This window comes from Salvelinus fontinalis, chromosome 6 (genome assembly GCF_029448725.1).
Source record: "Salvelinus fontinalis isolate EN_2023a chromosome 6, ASM2944872v1, whole genome shotgun sequence".
Classification (NCBI taxonomy): Eukaryota; Metazoa; Chordata; class Actinopteri; order Salmoniformes; family Salmonidae; genus Salvelinus; species Salvelinus fontinalis.
Window position 1 is genome coordinate 16,698,795 of NC_074670.1, and position 19,905 is coordinate 16,718,699.

General features: G+C 47.6%; 3 protein-coding genes across 3 annotated transcripts; all 3 read right to left on the reverse strand.

Moving 5' to 3' along the window:
• Window positions 1–478: 478 nt before the first annotated feature.
• LOC129856808 (single-stranded DNA cytosine deaminase-like) lies at window positions 479–2,381 on the reverse strand. Its single transcript, XM_055924519.1, has 5 exons — window positions 2,298–2,381; window positions 1,545–1,710; window positions 810–1,098; window positions 606–721; window positions 479–529 (listed from the first exon to the last, which is right to left on the reverse strand). The coding sequence occupies exons 1-5, from the start codon at window positions 2,315–2,317 to the stop codon at window positions 479–481; spliced, it is 642 nt and encodes a 213-aa protein (XP_055780494.1). The 5' UTR covers window positions 2,318–2,381.
• Window positions 2,382–6,837: 4,456 nt separating this feature from the next.
• nat14 (N-acetyltransferase 14 (GCN5-related, putative)) lies at window positions 6,838–10,764 on the reverse strand. The gene is made up of 4 exons (XM_055925194.1): window positions 10,485–10,764; window positions 9,364–9,503; window positions 8,751–9,047; window positions 6,838–8,599 (listed from the first exon to the last, which is right to left on the reverse strand). The coding sequence occupies exons 2-4, from the start codon at window positions 9,442–9,444 to the stop codon at window positions 8,141–8,143; spliced, it is 837 nt and encodes a 278-aa protein (XP_055781169.1). The 5' UTR covers window positions 9,445–9,503; window positions 10,485–10,764; the 3' UTR covers window positions 6,838–8,140.
• Window positions 10,765–11,302: 538 nt separating this feature from the next.
• Window positions 11,303–19,855, reverse strand: LOC129856809 (zinc finger protein 236-like). Its single transcript, XM_055924520.1, has 10 exons — window positions 19,696–19,855; window positions 19,366–19,502; window positions 18,623–19,229; window positions 18,229–18,301; window positions 17,199–18,071; window positions 16,825–16,998; window positions 16,056–16,410; window positions 15,718–15,872; window positions 15,116–15,358; window positions 11,303–13,378 (listed from the first exon to the last, which is right to left on the reverse strand). Exons 3-10 carry the CDS (start codon window positions 19,120–19,122, stop codon window positions 11,303–11,305), a joined length of 4,449 nt encoding a protein of 1,482 aa, XP_055780495.1. The 5' UTR covers window positions 19,123–19,229; window positions 19,366–19,502; window positions 19,696–19,855.
• Window positions 19,856–19,905: the final 50 nt, after the last annotated feature.

Consider the following 19,905-nt stretch of genomic DNA (forward strand, 5'->3'; position numbering starts at 1 on the left):
CGTAATACCCTGTGTATTTGCGCACATGAAGCGTTCACATCCATTTCTAATGCAATTTATCCAGATGAATCAACCATTGTCAGTGATAGTTTAGAGATCATTGTAATCAACTAGCCTAAACGTTATTTGGTTGTTTATCGTTAGCTATGTGAGAGATAAAGAGCTGGTCAAATGTAAATAGAGGATAGGATCATGTCAACCCAAAACGACTCAATCACAGTTGGAGGGAATGATTTAATGGATGTGTTACAAGACAGTAATAATGCTACAAAGGGTAAAAATGTAAATCCCATGGATTAAATAACAATATATAAACACATTATTGAGTTGTACAGTTGACCTATTTCAGTTATTATTATTTACTTTTACAATGATAGATTAAAATGATCTTTACAGTATAACATTGACAGGTAGCACCAGTGGGAGGAGCAGAAATAAACAGCTCCATATCAGGGAATATGACAGGGATAGAGGTGAATCACAGTCCAAGTAGCTCAAAAGCATCTCCCCAATCTTCTGCCTCACCAGGCTGAAAGACAAATCAGTAAATATTATTAGCCTACTAACTCAAGGGTACAGTGTGTCTGTATGTGTGTGTGTCCTACCTGGAGGATGTCGTTAAGTTTCCTGGCCAGTTGAACAGAGTTCTGATGCAGTCCGTCCCAGGCCTTAAACACACGCTGTCTGCAAGCCACAAAGGTCTGCCAACAGTAGAAATAGTCTATAGGGAAGAGACAGAATTATAATGAGAGACGTACACACATACCCACACACACACACACACCCGCACTCACACACACCCTCTCTACCTTCATAGTTCATGACAGTGATCTGCACCCCGGCTCTCTGCAGCATGCGGAGACCCTCTCTCGCACTGCTGTCCTCCGGGTCACAGAAGTAGAGCCTGGAGACGTAGATCCTGAGGCGGAGGTTGGGGGTCTGGCTGAGGAACTGGGCCAGCCTGTAGGAGCAGTCTGAGCAGGGGGACCAGGAACAGAACCAGGTGACAGAGTAACACAGTCCCACACTGTCTGGAGCTCCATAACCCCACAGGCCTGGACACAGGGCGCCTGCTTCCAAGAGGCGCAGGAACAGCAGCTGGGAGAAAATAGAGTGATGGACATGTGTGAGGTAGATAGACAGGTGAGGAATGAGGGAGAGATAATTATGGAGATAGGTGAGGAAGGTAGACGGGTGAGGAATGAGGGAGAGAGTGGTGGATGTAGTTGAGGAAGAGAGAGAGAGAGATGGGACTGTTTGAGGAAGGAAGATGTAGATAGAGAGAAAGGAGAAGTAATGCATGGATAGAGAGAGTGTAGAGTAGAATGATGGGAAAAAGAGTGATGAAGACAGGGGAAGGAAAGAAAGAAAATGGAAGAGAGGAAAATATATGAAGACGGAAAGAGGGAGAGAAACTGAAGCAAATGACAGATGATGAGATTTGTTGCAAGTTTTTTACCCCTTTCCTCTGTTTCCTCCTCTCCCTCTCTCTCCTCTCTCTCCTCTCATCTCCTCTACCCTCCCTCTCTCCCTCCCTCCCTCACCTCAACATGACAGCCGGACCGGTTGCGCAGGTGTCCAAAGTCGAAGGAGAGTGAGTTTGGTCCCACCCGCCTCTTGACCACGAAGCACAGGTAGGTTTCGTGTCTGCCCTTGGCCCAGCGCATGTTCTTATAGTGGTAGATAAACTTCTTCTGGGCCAACAGAACACTGAGACACAGAAAGTAGGTTTTCACTCAAATACATAGTAGAGATGAATGCTAAATCTCTTTTCACACGCAAACTGATGCAGGCCTATGGTGAAAAGGTGAATGGTTATAGCCACTACTATTGCTTTTCCCTCCTCTGCCCCTGTAGTGTCTTCTCTGGTGTGGAAAAGCCATATACTCTGGTTATGAGGACTGCACTAACTACTCAACACTTTCCTCTTCTTTAACAAAACCACAGGTTTGGTCAACCATCTGTCAATGAACTGGTGTCTAAGAAACTGACCCTGGTTCTCTCAGTCTCAGTTTCAATCAGACAGCTTTCAGCGAAACTAGCGAAAGCTATTCAATACATTGTTGTCATCATCACTGAAACTTCTGATTGTGCTGCATAAGAGAAAGATGACAGGAGTGGTTTCATAAAGCATCACCAATGATAAATAAGACCGCAATCACCAATTGGTAGGGATAAGCTTTAAAATATGTACTACACCATGCATTAGTTGATCCCGTCATGTGATATTATATCATATACATTTTCTCAACTCATTAAACAATGAATACAAAAAAACAGATGTTCATTTTACTCACCTGTCAAATTTGTTGATCATTTCAGAAGCCTAATTTGTCTCACACAGTCAATCAGGCGAGAGCGAGTGGTGAGATGAGTGTGGGGGGAGGAGGGAAGGGAAGGAGGGGACAGGGTAGATATATATATACCTATACGCTCAGTCAAACAGCTTGTGTAGAGAGGTGGCTCTGGTTGGATGGAGAGATTTTTCAAAACAAGAGTAGGGGAGGGGTGACAACAGTACCAAAGCTAGGCCAGGGTCGTATAGATACAGTATACTACAGGACATTGTTATTCAGCAAACAACAATGTAGGCCTACTAACTGTCAAACTAGATAAGAAATACTAGTTATACTAGATAGATACAGTCCGTGTGTTGATTATGACTAAACTGAACAAAAATATAAACGCAACATGCAACAACTTCAAAGACTTTACTGAGTTACAGTTCATATATGAAAATCAATTGAAAGTCAATTGAAATAAATTCATTAGGTCCTAATCTATGGATTTCACATAACTGGGCATACAGATATGCATCTGTTGGTCAAAGATACCTTAAAATAAAGGTAGGGGCGTGGATCAGAAAACCAGGCAGTATCTGGTGTGACCACCATTTGCCTCATGCAGCGCGACACATATCCTTCACATGGAGTTGATCAGGCTGCAGTTTGTAGTCCGTGGAACGTTGTCCCACTCCTCTTCAATGGCTGTGCAATGTTGGTGGATATTGGTGGGAACTGGAACACGCTGTCGTACATGTCGATCCAGAGCATACCAAACATGCTCAATAGGTGACATGTCTGGTGAATATGCAGGCCATGGAAGAACTGGGACATTTTCAGCTTCCAGGAATTGTGTACAGATCCTTGCGACATGGGGCCGTGCACTATCATGCTGAAACATGAGGTGATGGCGGCGGATGAATGGCACGACAATGGGCCTCAGGATCTCGTCACGGTATCTTTGTGCATTCAAATTGCCATAGATAAAATGCAATTGTTTTTGTTGTTTGTAACTTATGCCTGCCCATACCATAACCCCACCGCCACCATGGGGCACTCTGTTCACAACGTTGACATCAGCAAACAGCTCAAACACACAACGCCACACTATCTGCCATCTGCCCGGTACAGGTAAAACCGGCATTCATCCGTGAAGAGCACACTTCTCCAGCATACCAGTGGCCATCGAAGGTGAGCATTTGCCCACTGAACTCGGTTACGATCCCAAAATGCAGTCAGGTCAAGACCTTGGTGAGGACACCGAGCATGCAGATGAGCTTCCCTGAGATGGTTTCTGAAAATTTTTCGTTTTGCAAACCCAGTTTCATCAGCTGTCCGGGTGGCTGGTCTCAGACGATCCCACAGGTGAGGGTGCCAGATGTGGAGGTTCTAGGCTGGTGTGGCTACACGTGGTCTGCGGTTGTGAGGCTGGTTGGACGTACTGACAAATTCTCTAAAACAACGCTGGAGGCGGGTTATGGTAGATAAATGAATATTACATTCTCTGGCAACAGCTCTGGTGGACATTCCTGCAGTCAGCATGCTATTTGCACACTCCCTCAAAACTTGAGACATCTGTGGCATTATGTTGTGTGACAAAACTGAACATTTTAGAGTGGCCTTTTATTGTCACCAGCACAAGGTGCACCTGTGTAATGATCATGCTGTTTAATCAGCTTCTTGATATGCCACACATGTCAGGTGGATGGATTATCTTGGCAAATGAGAAATGCTCACTAACAGGGATGTAAACAAATTTGTGCACAAAATTTGAGAGAAATAAGCTTTTTGTGCAAAATTTCTGGGATCTTTTATTTCAGCTCATGAAACATGGGACCAACACTTTACATGTTGCATTTATATGTTTGTTCAGTATAGTTATATGAGTCCATGAGTTGATTATGACTAATTAGAGAACCTCAGGAAACAAATCCGTTTCACAATGCAGGAAACAGGATGAAGGAAAAAGAAAACCGCACACTGGTCTTGATAGTATCACTGATATTTAATAAGCTTACGTATCGGCCTCACGGCCTTCGTCAGAGCTTTTTGCAGGAAACACAAAGTAATTATAGTGACCACACATGAGTCCAGGAGTGTTTGACGTGATTTGTAACCTTTTGATTTTTTCACATACATCAGTAAACTCAGCCAAATGGCTGGAAATTTCCAAAGGCGCTTCGCTTGCTCCCCCAGCCAGTCATCCAACCCTCCACTCTGGTTTTCCCAGATCATAAAAAAAACTTCTAGATTCCTTCTCGCCTTGATGCAGACTGGGTTTACCACTCTTCCTCGTTCCCCTCAGCTCCTTCCTCCTTTCGTTACCTCCTCCCCCTCGTCACCGTTTCCAGGCCCCAGAGTTGGGGTAGACATGGGCGTCCCCCATAATCCAGAGGCCCTGACACCTATACCTCTGATTTGGGTTTTGTGAGTGCATGTGCTTGCACGTGTCATATTTGGGTTTTACCAAAGTGTGTCAATCATAACTTAGGAGCTGTGAGTGACCCCTCTCACCCCAGGCTTCCCTCTCTGCTCCACCACCGCAGTGTGTGGCTCTCTCCCCTTACCCACAGTGTGTATAACTCAGACCAACCAGCCTTTGAACCATGAGATGTTGTCATCCATCCTCCTCCATAGACGAGGGTGTGTTCACTCTCTCTCCGGCTTTGTTCTGTGCCGTCGGTCTGTCTGTTTTTGCTCCGGCCCGGTCCCGTTCACTGCAGCTGCACGCATCCTGTGCCTCTGTTTCCCATGACTCCCCACTCCCCTCACCCTCTCATGCACTCTGTGGTTTGGGGAATTCACCGTTTCCCAGGGTGGGTGTATTTGGAGCTCATCTGTACTGTGTGTGAGTGTGTGTTTGGTTGGCTTGTGGAGCCCATCTGTGTGAGTGTGTCATAAATATGATCTTTATTCACATCATCTGGAACGGATTAATCCACTGCCATTTACGTACCAACCGCCGGTGGTGCGGTGCCCCAACATCAAGATTTACATTCATCTGCAATGTTTGTGTGTGTGTATGTGTGTGAGAGAGTGACTCTATGTGTTGACAGCAACTAACCTTAGTAACCTTATTGCACTATGTTTATTAAAGCACCTAAAATTCACTGTGAATGTGTCTATGGAATGTTACCATTCATAACTTCCAGTCTGTTTTAAATATGATCCTGAAAACGTGTGTGTGTGTGGTTTTAAGTAAGACATGGATTATACATCACCATCTTCCATGGTTTGACCACAGTTTACCGAGGTCGCCTTTCGGTCACATATCAACTCACATGCACTGGCCCTCCTCTCGTGTACAGCCCTACTGTAACAGACAGTGTGTGTGTCAGAGTACAGTAGGTTATGGTAGACATGGTTGTGCATTTAACCCATAGTCAGGGGGGAACCAACCGGCAGCAGGATGTGCAAAGTCATACTTTCCGAACCCCCCCCCCCCCCCCACACACACACACACACACAGCCATACCGTGCAGAAACCTATGACCACAGTCACAAACAGGCTTACTTTCCAGTAGCGTGAACTCACATCTGTTTCCTGACAACAATAATAGTTTCAGATGTGTTAGACTATAGAAGGCCAGCTAACAGGTGTCTGCAGCAGGGCAGGGCAGCCATGGAGAGAGAACCATCACTCTCAATAATAAAATGACCTCATGCTCAACGGGAAGAATGGGGAAGACTGTTTCAAGGATAACAATTACTCCCACACTCCCCATTACATCTGTCTGTCTGCACATTTCCTTCACTAATGTCCATGGCCATGGGTAGTGCTAAATGTGTGAGTGGGAGGGATTTTTAATGGGGTTTTACTGTAATCCCAGCACTACAAAGAGTTGTGGCATTGTAATGTATTTATTCTGAACACTGTCTTTTGCACTGCAGAGAAATCACTTCATGTTACACAGAATCCTAGAGGCTTAGAGCTAAGGATTTGTTCTGTTTTAACAGTTGATGCAATCTCCTCGGTGGTTCTGTTTTCTTAAACTTTGTATTAGAGGAGATACTCCTCCCCCAAGACCACACACACACCGCTAGCTATTTAATTTACAACACTCCAACACTGTATGTCTGTAAGAAACAGGTTAATGTAGTTATGATACGGTCTGAGGTTAGCACGGTGAGCGTACGTGTAGCTAACCACGCTCTAATTCTGGTTAGGCTGAGACAGGGCTGAAGAGCAGTGTCACTCATACCCTTCCACCCACACACAAACTGACATTCACCTGCAAACAGCACACTTCACTACTGCTATAATTTACTACGAATGCCATGGTGTGTAATCTGTACCAGGGATAATATAGCTGACACTTTCCTCCTGCCATGTGACAGGTGTGCAGTGTGAGGAAGGATATTAAGTGTCATTAAAGGGGGGGGGGTGAGGATAGAGAGAGAGATGAATGAAGGAGAGCATGTGTTTTGCAGACTCATACAAAGCCACACACAGTGGCAGGTTAGGTGAGAGAGAAGAAGGGGGAGAAAGAGAGAAAGGTGAACAGAGAAGTTCTGCAGACTCACATAAACCACATACTTCCTCACACACAGTAAATGTATTCTCCCTGACACAGGTGTGCACACAGCCCCGCGTACGCACACATTTATTTGCAAAATCACTTATTAATAAAAACACGTTTTTACAAATAAAGAGCCAGCCAGACATATTTTACATTGAATAAGAACTCAATGACAACTGTAAAAGCAATACATAACTAAATACATACTATAAATCAGGAGAGGAAAAAACATAATTAAAGTAAGGTTCTGTTCACTAAATTGTCCATTGTCTTCCAACATTTTAGTTAGACTCTACCCTCATTATTGCCTTGATAAGAGAGGAGAGGTAGTCCCCCTCTTTTCACTGTACCTCTCCTTCTCCTCTCTCTATTTCCCTTTAGTATCTCTCCTCCTCCTCTCTATTTCCCTTTAGTATCTCTCCTCCTCCTCCTCTCTCTATTTCCCTTTAGTATCTCTCCTCCTCCTCCTCTCTTTATTTCCCTTTAGTATCTCTCCTCCTCCTCCTCTCTCCATTCCCCTTTAGTATATCTCCTCCTCCTCTCTCTATTTCCCTTTAGTACCTCTCCTCCTCCTCTCTCTATTCCCCTTTAGTATCTCTCCTCCTCCTCCTCCTCCTCTCTCCATTCCCCTTTAGTATATCTCCTCCTCCTCTCTCTATTTCCCTTTAGTACCTCTCCTCCTCCTCTCTCTATTTCCCTTTAGTACCTCTCCTCCTCCTCTCTCCATTCCCCTTTAGTATATCTCCTCCTCCTCTCTCTATTCCCCTTTAGTATATCTCCTCCTCCTCTCTCCATTCCCCTTTAGTATATCTCCTCCTCCTCTCTCTATTCCCCTTTAGTATATCTCCTCCTCCTCTCTCTATTCCCCTTTAGTATATCTCCTCCTCCTCTCTCTATTCCCCTTTAGTATATCTCCTCCTCCTCTCTCTATTCCCCTTTAGTATATCTCCTTCTCCTATCTCCATTCCCCTTTAGTATATCTCCTCCTCCTCTCTCCATTCCCCTTTAGTACCTCTCCTCCTCCTCTCTCTATTCCCCTTTAGTACCTCTCCTCCTCATCTCTCTATTTCCCTTTAGTATCTATCCTCCTCCTCCTCTCTCTATTTCCCTTTAGTATATATCCTCCTCCTCTCTCTATTCCCCTTTAGTATCTCTCCTCCTCCTCCTCTCTCTATTTCCCTTTAGTATATCTCCTCCTCCTCTCTCTATTCCCCTTTAGTACCTCTCCTCCTCCTCTCTCTATTTCCCTATAGTATCTCTCCTCCTACTCCTCTCTCTATTTCCCTTTAGTATCTCTTCTTTGTCTTATTTTCCACATTCCCTTTGTTGTCTCCTCCATCACTTGAGGTCTTTGACAAACACCTTGGTGACATGGAAGCCCAGAAATGTCCTCTCCGGCTGCTCTTCATCCTCCTCTTCTTCCTCCCCATCGTAGCCCACCTCCCCCTGCAGCCTGTAGCCCAGTTTCCTGAAGAAGGCCTCTCCTACTGCAGAGGGGTAGGGGACGTGGGCGTAGACCCTCGTGGCCCCCGTCTGCCTCTCCCTCTGCTCCAGACTCTGGACCAGCAGTCTGCCGAGGCCCTCCCGGCGGTACCAGCAGCCCACCACCACCCTGCAGAACCTCCTCATCCCCAGACGACAGTCACCCTCCCTGGACACACAGCCCACGATCTCTCCCTCACAGTCCGCCACCCACACCTGCCCTGCTGCCTTCTCCCTCTCCACGTCTATGATCTCAGGAGACGAGTCTTTGTCCTTGTCCTCTGCCTTGGGTTTGGTCCTCCGTCTGGCCTTGCCCTTTAATGACAGATAATAATCAACTTTATTTGCGCAGCAACTCAGCCCAAAGCACGAAAAGTCCAAATCACTAAAACACCGTAGTAAAACGGAGCAATGCATGTAACATCCACAACATACAGTACCTAAAGCCAAAGAAAAGGAAACCTACTTTTGCCGGTGGGGGTTTCCCACTGATCCTGCTATAGGGGAGGGTCTCGTCCTGCGCCCCTCGGTAACTGCTCCCCACATAGTCCCAGTAGGGCCGGCTGGTGCCCAGCACTCCGGTGGAGCGTGGCATGGTGAACTTGAGGTAGACAATGAGCAGGAAGACAGGGATGATGAGGGCCAGGATGAAGGAGTGAAGGAAGCAGCGGAGGACAGAAGAGACGGTGGCCAGGAGTAGGAGGCAGACAGGACGAGTCAGGATGTGGAGGATCAGACGGTTTTCTGTTCCCTGACAACCCTCCTACAGAGAGAAAGAGAGGGAGGGAGGGACGAAGAGAGAGAGAGGGGTGGGGGAGGAGAAAGAGCGCATGAGAGAGAGAGAGAGAGATAGGGGGACATAAGGGATGGGGACAGAGAGAGAAAGGTGAGTGAGTGATAACCTGAAAAAGTACTCTTACAAAAAAAATGGTTCTTCAAAGGGTTCTCCTATGGAGACAGCCGAAGAACCCTTTTAGGTTCCAGAGAGCACCTTTTATTCTAAGAGCGTAGAGACAGAGCATAACTCAGGATTGAAGTGTGTGTGTGTGTGTGCATAACTTTAAGGATAAAACACACACCTTGATGATAGCTTTGACAGTCTCGATGTCATCCTCCCTCATCCTCCTCATTACCACCTGATCTAGCTCCAGCTTTACCATGTCTGGACTTCACACACACACACACCCCACGCACAACTCATACAGCAACACACACCGGTCTGCAAATATAGAAAATCTCATGGTCACATAATACATTGCTTTGTACAGATACACCATTTGGTTGAGTTTTGCATATTTGATTACATACAACACTACAATGACAATATACAGCGGAGTATTTACATTCTGGTTACCATAGTAGCTAAATGGTATAAAATCGTATTCAAGATGAAGGGAATGTGGTGGGTTATATTTGATGCAGGCTATTTTGGGTTTGAGGCCATGACTCAGAGGGAAAGCAATCCATCCCTGTAACACTGTATATGTAGCCTACATATATACCCGGGCTGGTCTCAATTTGAATTGAAGGCAGCCAATTCAGGAAGTTTTAAAACGTTTGAAATAAATTGCTTCTACTTTTCAGTTTATTGAGAAGTCATTGAAAATAAATGCAATTTTTTCAATTATTGGATTGTAATGTTTGTTAAGTTCCTGAATGGCCAGATACACATAGAAAACACATGACATTACAGTAAGGGGCAGACCCCTGTGACATCCCTCTCTCTATAAGAGACTGTAGGTGGCTGCATTGTGCAACAAAGTAACGTTTGTTACTACAATGTAACAACCGATGCATCACCCTGGCACAGGTTGATACAATGTGTCAGTTGTGAGTGCAGTGGCGTTTCCTCCCAAAATCAAGCTAAAGAACTGGCGATTATTTGAGGGGGTCGGGAAAGGATTTGTCTATTGCATGGTCACACTGCTTCTACACGGCTTATCAACAACAAACAACGGGCCAAGAGGATCCTTTAGAACAATGTTGGTCTTCTATGTACAATAAATGTAGTTCGCAAATCAGTAATATGACAATTAAAAAGCAAATCAAAACACACGGGTTTCATATATTTTGAGCCTGTTTTAAACCCGTTGACATGTTTTAAATCCTTATATGGTGAGTGGAGAAGGGTTATTCATGCGCAATGTCTAAATAAACGTCGAATCTTCTCGTTCAACCCAGCCGAACCAACATTGCCTACCTTGTAAACTTGCAGCGTTGGACCACCGCCAAATGCAGGGAAACGGATTTATATATTCGCTGTGTATTTATTCCTCAAAACGATTTTTCTTATGTTTGATTGAAATGCTCGCAATACTTGCGTGGCCACCATGGCCACCTATTGCAAATGTTGTGTTACGTAGTTTTACGAGAACATTCACTGTCATGAATGCTGTCTCTACGCCATTTGCATAGCGAGTACCTGCGCTGCAGAAAATTGACTAACCTGCTACGTGAATGTGGTCAGTCGCACTTTACGCAGTGGAGAACCTATTTCCCATAATAAACTGGTATTGTCCGTTATTATGAGCTGATCCTCTTCCTCTTTAGATAAAGGGACATATTTCTATTTACGAAATAAGAAAGGTGAATTAATCAACATTCATAAAAAAATATTATTAACAACTTTATTAATAATGACTATTTCCTAGTATGAATATTTATAGTGAAACTGAGCCAATATAGCCATCTATTCACCCACAAAAAAACTCTTAGGTGTTTTATATCAACACTGTCAACATGACAGTTTAATTGAAAGTCATTTGTTGAGGTCCCTCTTCATTAACAGTCAGTGAATGTAACTCTTTGTGTTTCTGGCACCTTGGTATTATTTTCTACAGTCCTTCCTATAGTCTCTTTCTGAACAACCTTAATCTCCTTTAGTTCAGTAGCTGGAAAAGGCCTCCACATCAAAAACACACTCACACACATTGCACGCACGCATATGTACATTCATGTGTGCACACACATGCAGACACCTTCACACACATTTCCTGACAGTGGCTGTTTGGTTTAGGTTTAAGAGAACTGAGAGTTAGGTGTAGGGCCATTCGTAGCTGTGTTTTCTCCTTCATTCGCTCCAGTCTCTATTTCAATGCATTCCGCTAAGTTCCTGTCTTTTTCAGGCCTCTCAGTTATTCCACTCCCTCCTTTTGCTTCACTCCTCTCTACAGTTACTCCTCCTTCCCCTCTGTCCAGCCCCCCTTCTCTTAGACTGCTGGTGCTAACCTCAATTATGACGATCCCCTCTCCTCCCTCCAGCTGAAAGATGCCCTCCATTGGCCCCCTTCCCTCCCCTACTGCCCCCCCTGCCCCACTGTAACTGCCCCCTTCTCCCTCCCCACCCCCTTCGCCTTGGATCAGGGCTATCATCTGCACACTCTCTCCAGACCCCTGACCCACCATCTTGTTCTCATCCTCCAGCTCAAACACCACCTCCTGCCCATTCAGAGGCATTAAGGCCTGGGGAGGCGGGCAGGAAAGTTCCAGGCTGTTTCTGGGGCCTTCTGGATAGCCACGGTCAGAAGTGGTTCGTTCTTCGCTCTGCGGCTCTGTTTGGAAATGAAGCACAAAGGACTCTCCCACTCCACCATCCTCCCCTACTCGTCTTTCTCCTTCCCTCACTCCTCCCCATTTCTGCAGCAGGTTCAGTGACACCAGGCCTCCTTTCTCCTTCCCTCCCTCTCTCTCTCCTTCTCTCTCTCCCTCAGTCTGAAAGCGCAGCACGTATGACTCCCCATCCCCCTCTCTGCCCATTCCTCCTTGCCCCCCCTTCCCGGACCCCTCCCCTTCAAACTGCAACACGTAAGACCCTCCTCCCTCTCCTCCTATCTTTACCTCTTCCTTCTTCCCTCCTTCTTTCTGGAAGCAGAGGACATACTGTTCCCCTCTCATGTCCTGCTCAGTGTTCTTGCCCAACTCTGGGGCGGTTTGGGGTTCCCCAACCCGGGCCACAGGGTCAGAGGGCAGGGAGGACGGGGTAACCGTGGTAACTGAGTTAACTGTGGCAACCTTTAGGGGTCCTGAGGTAACAGCGGCAGAGGTAGAGGAGGAGGGGGTAGAAACAGAGACAGAGGCTGTTGGTGGTGAGAAAGGACTTTGTGACTTGGCGGGTAAAGACGATGGCAATGATGACGTCATAGTGTTGGCAGCAGTAACAGTAGCTGGAGTGACACTAGTTACATTACAGCTAGACACAGGTATTACATCCCCCGACTGACTGATGGGGGCTGTTGTCATGGTGACAGAGGTGGTTGTCATAGCAACTGAGGTGGCAGTATTCCGACCTACAGCGGCTTTGGGTTTCCGTCCTCTCCTGGACCTGGCTGTCCGGGTACTTTTCCCTAAAATGGGCTTGTTCAGCATAGAGTTCAGGGAGGGAGTTGTTGTCTTAGCAACAGGAGGGTTGTTTACATTGTTGTTGGTGGTGGTGATGATGAACCTGGGCTGCTGTTGTTGCTGGGATATTGTCTGGAAATGTTGCATCTGGGTTTGGGCAGGGTTTAGAACTGTCTGGACCAATGGGAGGCCCTGGGGCTCCAGGGTGGCCTGGGGATTGGTCGCTGTGGTTGGGACGAGAATCAGGCTGGGCTGGCTCCCATTGGTGGAGGGGCACTGTAGGAGGATGTACTGTGTCTGGGGGGGAGGCGGAGGGGGAGGAGGGGGGGCGGGGGCAGACAGGGGGATGAGCTGAAGCCCATTTGCTGTCTGGATCATGAAGTAGTTCTGGGAGGTGTTGGGGGGAATGTCCAGCGCCGGCTGAGACACGATCAGAGACCCAGAGTTCCCTGTGGTCTCTAGGGTGATGGGGTTTAGTAAGGTGGTGGTGGTTGTCACCCCTCCACCCCCTTGACCTGCCCTGCCTCCCTCCTTCCCCCCCACCCCAGCGTCCCCGGCCACAGCCCCGTTCCCATGGGTCCCCATGTGCCTCTGCAAGTAGGACTGCATGACAAACTCCTTCCCACAGAAAGGACACTTGTAGTCTTTCCTGGAGGAGTGGGTTCTCAGGTGGAGCTGGAGATTGGAGGAGTGGGTGAAGCTCTTGTGACACTGGGCACAGTGGAAGGGCCGCTCGCCTGAGTGGGTGCGTTCGTGCTGTTGGAGAGAGAGGAGGGTAGGGAGGATGAGAGAAAGATAAAGGGAGAGTAGAAAGTGTTTGTGACAGAGCAATACAGTGCATTCGGAAGGTATTCAGACCCCTTGACTTTTTCCATATTTTGTTCTAAAATGGATTCAATAGTTTTTTTCCCTTATCAATCTTCACACAATACCCCACAATGACAAAGCAAAAACAGGTTTTTAGAAATGTGTACAAATTTATAATTGAAATATCACCTTTACATAAGTATTCAGACCCTTACTCAGTACTTTGTAGAAGCACCTGTGGCAGCGATTACAGCCTCAAGTCTTCTTGGATATAACGCTACAAGCTTGACATACCTGTATTTGGGGAGTTTCTCCCATTCTTCTCTGCAGATCCTCTCAAACTCTGTCCGGTTGGATGGGGAGCTTTGCTGCACAGCTATTTCAGGTCTCTCCATAGATGTTAGATCGGGTTCAAGTCCGGGCTCCTGCTGGGCCACTCAAGGACATTCAGAGACTTGTCCCGAAGCCACTCCTGCCTTGTCTTGGCTGTGTGCTTAGGGTCGTTGTCCTGTTGGAAGGTATACCTGCACCCCAGTCTGAGGTCCTGAGCGCTTTGGAGCAGGTTTTCATCAAGGATCTCTCTGTACTTTGCTCCGTTCATCTTTCCCTCGATCCTTAATAGTCTCCCGGTCCCTGCTGCTGAAAAACATCCCCACAGCATGATGCTGCCACCACCACGCTTCATCATAGGGATGGTGCCTGGTTTCCTCCAGACGTGACGCTTGGCTTCCAATCTTGGTTTCATCAGACCAGAGAATCTTGTTTCTCATGGTCTGAGAGTATTTAGGTGCCTTTTGGCAAACTCGATGCGGGCTGTCATGTTCCTTTTACTGAGGAGTGGCTTCCGTCTGGCCACTCTAACATAAAGGCCTGATTGGTGGAGTGCTGAAGAGATGGTTGTCCTTCTGGAAGGTTCTCCCATCTCCACAGAGGAACTCTGGACCTCTGTCAGAGTGACCATCAGGTTCCTGGTCACCTCCCTGACAAAGGCCCTTCTCCCCCGCTTGCTCAGTTTGGCCGGGCGGCCAGCTCTAGGAAGAGTATTGCTGGTTCCAAACTTCTTCCATTTAAGAATGATGGATGTCACTGTGTTCTTGGGGACCTTCAATGCTGCAGACATTTTTTGGTACCCTTCCCCAGATCTGTGCCTCGACACAATCCTGTCTCAGACCTCTATGGGCAATTCTTTCGACCTCATGGCTTGGTTTTTGCTCTGACATGCACTGTCAACTGTGGGACCTTATATAGACAGGTGTGTGTCTTTCCAAATCATGTCCAATCAATTGAATTTACCACAGGTGGACTCCAATCAAGTTGTAGAAACATCTCAAGGATGATCAATTGAAACAGGATGAACCTGAGCTCGATTTCAAGTCTCAAAGCAAAGGGTCTGAATGTAAATATAATATTTCAGTTTTTATTTTATTTTTTATAAATGACCAAAAATGTCTAAAAAACAGTTTTTGCTTTGTCATTATAGGGTATTGTGTGTAGATTGATGAGGGAAAAATGTAATTTAATGCATTTTAGAATAAGCATGTAATGTAACAAAATGTGGAAAAAGTCAAGAGGTCTGAATACTTTCCGAATGCACTGTGTATATATAGAGAGATGGAGCGAAGCAGCAACTGTTCACAATATCATAAGAATCTTAGCATCAGCCATAGCAGAGCTATCTGTGCTGACCTGTTTGAGGTTGGAGGTCTGTGAGAAGGACTTGGAGCAGATGGGACAGATGTGAGGGCGCAGGCCAGAGTGGAGCTGACTGTGTCTCCTCAGACAGCTGCTGTTTTTGAAGGACTTGCCACACTCCTGACACACGTAGGGCCGCTCGCCCGTGTGCTGGCGCAGGTGGTACTGGTAGTGGGAGCTCCACTTGAAGGTGAGCGGGCAGTAGGGGCACTGGAACGCTCGCACACCTGTATGCACCTGGAGAGGAGGGAGGGGGTGATCAGTCAGAAAATAACTGAATACGGCCTGGATTCTTCTGAAAGTACAGGTACATTCAAAAGTTTGAACAAGAAAAGCAGGTCATAAACTGCTATAATGCAGCAGTGCCGCTGTTTCGCACATTGTGACAAATGCTGCGTTTAGACAGGCTCCCAATTCTGATCTTTTTCCCCCACTAATTGGTCTTTTGACCAATCACATCAGATCTTTTCACATCAGATATTTTTGAAGACTGATTTGATTGGTCAAAGGACCAATTAGTGAAAAAAAAAGATCAGAATTGGGCTGCCTGTCTAAACGCAGCCTTAGTGAGATAGAAATGGACGGATGCGTCTTACCCTCTGGTGTATGGAGAGCAGTGAGGACCTCTTGAAGCTCTTGCCACACTCTGTGCAGCGGTAGGGTCTCTCTCCTGTGTGGTCCCTCATGTGGTACCTCAGACCTGACGAGCCCTTGAAGGCCTTCCCACACTCAGAGCAACGGTACGGCCTCTCTGTACCGTACCCACAGGGACGAGGAGAGGGAGAATGTTACATACACTTCTTTTATTTTCTTCCACACATGAATTATACAGGTAATTTTATGAGCAGCAGTTGGTTAGGCTCTGTTACTGTCAAGGTATCTCACTTTTAAAAGTATTTTCTATCAAAATGCCATAAGAAAAAGACTAACTCACCATTGTTCCCCCCAGCAGTCTTACTAGCTGCTCCTCTCCTCTGGCCCTTGACCACTGCTCTGGTGGATGGCTTGACCATCTCCCTGTCCCCCTCCTCGGTCACAGCCATCAGGCTGACGTGGATCTCCCCCTGGGTGTCCTGGTGCTGGTCCCCCTGGCTGGGGGAGGAGGGCAGGGGCAGGGAAAGGGACAGGGACGCGGGGCAGACGATCTCCGCCTCAGCCTCGGCCAGGAGGCGCTGCTCAGGGGTGTGGGAGTGCTGGTGGGTGAGCAGGGAAGAGAGGAGGGTGAAGGAGCGGTCGCATGCAGAGCAGCTGAACTGGGAGCGAGACTGGGAGGGAGAGAGGGAGTGGACCTGGAGAGGGAGCAGAGGGAGAGAAGAAGATTTGGGAAGAGAGAGGGTCATCAAAACAGACTATTTATAGATCAGATAACGTCAGCTTTACAGACACCAAGGAGTAGATCAGTTCAGACTAATCAAAGTGTAGATTACATCACACATTCCAGAGTTCCAACCTGTAATACGGCTGGAGGGGCTTTCTACTAATGCATCCAATGGAACTGTCTGCGAAAGGCATACCGCCGGGAGCTGCATGTAGATTTGACAGCTCTCAAACAAAAGCAATGATATGCTATTGTCGGTTATCGCAGGTTAATGCTTAACTGATTGAATCTGGGCCCAAGTTAGACTAAGTAGAAACGGACTGGCATCCAGGAGAGACCTTATGCCATAGTAGTGAGGATGTGCAGCCCATCAGCTGATTGGTACCTGTGCCAGGTGTCTGTTGAGCCCTCCACTGGTCTTGAAGCTCTTCCCGCAGTAGGCACACTCTGTGCCCGTCCCTGTGGTGTTACCCCCTGTCTCCACGCTGTCTGTGGGGATCTGAGCCCCCACTGTGAAGCTCTGCAGCAGGTCTAACTGGGCCTGGGTAGTCCCCATATTCTGACATGGGACACAACACTATTAGGCCAGAGTCATTGCACTACAACATCAACATCCCGGCAGTCATATTAGCTGAGATATTGACCTAGAGGGTAGAGTAAGAAACCAAATATTGATCATGAATGGATGAATCTGGTGTGACCCTAAAACAGAGCCTTAGGGGTAACCTCCCCAGGCTGAGACAGAGTTCTACTACTCACCCCTCCGTCCACTCCCCCGGTCAGTCCCAGTAGTTCAGCCGTAGTGTGTCCGTTCTCTGCTGCTGCCGTCGTCTCCACCACCTCCTCAAAGTCAGCCAGCAGATGCCCCACCCCTCCCTCCTCCCCCACCCCGCTGCCCCCCTCCTCCCCGGGGCCCAGGTGCATGGCCTGGTGGTCCTCTAGCTCTGTCCGTGTGCTGAATGTCTGACTACAGCTGCCACAGCTGTACAGCAGCACGCTGGCGCCCGACTCCGTGCTCACGTGCACTTCTGTCCCGATGGCCCTGGATGTGCACACGCCCCCCTGGGTGGGGGTGAGGGTGAGATGGGGCAGGAGGGTCTGGTGACCTGACGATAGGAATACCTCCCCGACCCCCACACCCACCGTGGCCTCCTGGCTCACAAAGCCCATGTCTGTCAACATTTGTGATGTCACGTCCTCCCCCACTATCACTTCCTGTATCTCATCCCCCATGTTGCCTCCCCCTGTCTCCCCCCCCTTTCCTTCACCAGTGTGACTTTGAGAATTCCGGTGCAGGGCCAGATTGGATGAGTGTGTGAAACTGCGTCCACACTCTCCACAGATGTAGGGCCTCTCTCCTGTGTGGATTCTCATGTGTTGTCTGAGGTTGGTGGACTGGGTGAAGGCCTTGGTACACACGGTGCACACGTAGGGTTTCAGACCTAGGTGCACGTTCTTGTGTCGGCGCAGGCTGCTGGAGTTCTTGAAGGCCTTGGGGCAGCTGTCGCAGGGGTAGGGGCACTCGCCTGTGTGCTGGCGCAGGTGGTACTGGTAGTGGGAGCTCCACTTGAAGGTGAGCGGGCAGTAGGGGCACTGGAAGGTCCGCAGGCCTGTGTGGACACTACGATGGACCTGGAGACATGCACAAGAGAAAATGGACGTCCGTGACTGGTCCCTTAACCCCAAAAATAGCCTTTTAATACCGTAAAATTCAACTTTTTAAAGCTAAAAAGTTTTAACCCATTTTCACCACAAAATGTGGGAACACCTACTGGCCAGTGTTTCTCACCTGGAGCAGAGAGGAGCGTTTGAAGGCTTTGTCACAGTCCTCACACTTATAGGGCTTCTCCCCTGAATGAGACCTGCACAGAAAAAACAAACATGAAAACAGACAATCTACTGACTTCAACGGATCTACAGGACATCATACCGGCTACAGGAAGAATTCCTGGTTGTATTGATTATTCCACTAGTTTCCCACGGCCCTAAATAGACTCACATTATATTGTTCACGTCACCTTTCCCTCATTTGGATTATTTTGAGAGAACTAAACAAATGAAAACAGATGGACACAAGGAGAAGAATACTCTTCATAAAGTGAGATGCGTGTTATAAGCTGCAATCATTTCTATTGCTAACTTTCACTGTGCCACACCCCCCTCTGTCTCCCTCCCTGCAGTACCTCTGGTGGTAGAGGAGTGCGGAGGAGCCCTTGAAGGCCTTGGGGCAGAGGTTACAGCGGTAGGGCCTCTCGTTGTTGTGGCTGCGCTGGTGGTGGGCCAGCCTTGAAGACCACTTGAAGCTCTTGCCACAATCCAGGCACTGGAACGGGTGCTCAGGGTGCTCCTGGAGATGGGGCGCAGCCAGGACCGATGACGTCACCATCTGCACCCCTACCCCGGTCAGCACTATATCCTCACCCCCCTCCACCATCCCTTTCTCCCCATCCGCTTCTTCCCCCCTTTCCCTGTCCTCCTCCCCTTCTCCTGGTCCCTGCAGCGATGGGAAGGGAGAGAGGGAGGAGGACGATTGAGGGGGTAATAGTTCTGCTTGGACCACTAGAGCGGAGTTTGCCATGTTGAGGCAAGACACGATTAGGGAATAAAAGGTTGTATGTTGGGTATTAATGTAAGTGTGTGTATTAGTGTTGGTGGAGCTGTGTCTCTTCTTTCCCGGTGTCATTCATTGCTTGTGGAAAGGTTCCTTCAGCTGATGTGGCTCTGTTCCTCAGTGTGTGGAAACAACAGCTGAGCTGATGTAGTGTGTGGTCTCCTTTCTTAAGAGTAGGGCTGTGAAATAAAATAAAGCACAAAGTATTGATCAATGACACAAGGTCCAGGAACTAACACCAAAGCAACATTAATTATTGATCTCCATCTACAATTATTAAAACATCTACAAATAATAAAATCGGCCAAGACAGACCCGCCTATTCCTTTAAATCCCACCTCCTCCCGACCCCTCCCTCCTTCTTCTTATTTCTCCCCTCCTCCCTGGCCGTCTTTCTGTTTATACGCGTCTGTCCCTGATGAGCGTGTGCGAAAAAGATCGGTTTCTCCAAGCTAAAAGGCAGAAAAAAAACAAATGATACCTACACTATGATGTTAACTATGAGCAGAACATGTTACAGATGCCGCCTTCAATGCCTCCTCTGCAACTGGCCTGCGAATCTATAAGCCTTCGTCCGTGCGGCATTCTTCGCTATATAATGTTTGATAGGAATGGTGCATTAGTAATATTGCAACAATTACTCACCTAGTATCATTAACTCATGGCTAATGCTTTTGTTGATATTGTGAAAAGGGATTGAGACTCGCAGTGCTACTCCATACAACCTTAACAATAAACCTGAGCACAAACTAACTAGCTAGCTAGGAGTCACCCACCCCGCTGCCGCCTCCCAACAACGACGATCGCTATAGGCTGGGTCTAGCCCCGAATGCACCACTGCCATTGGGTAAGAGC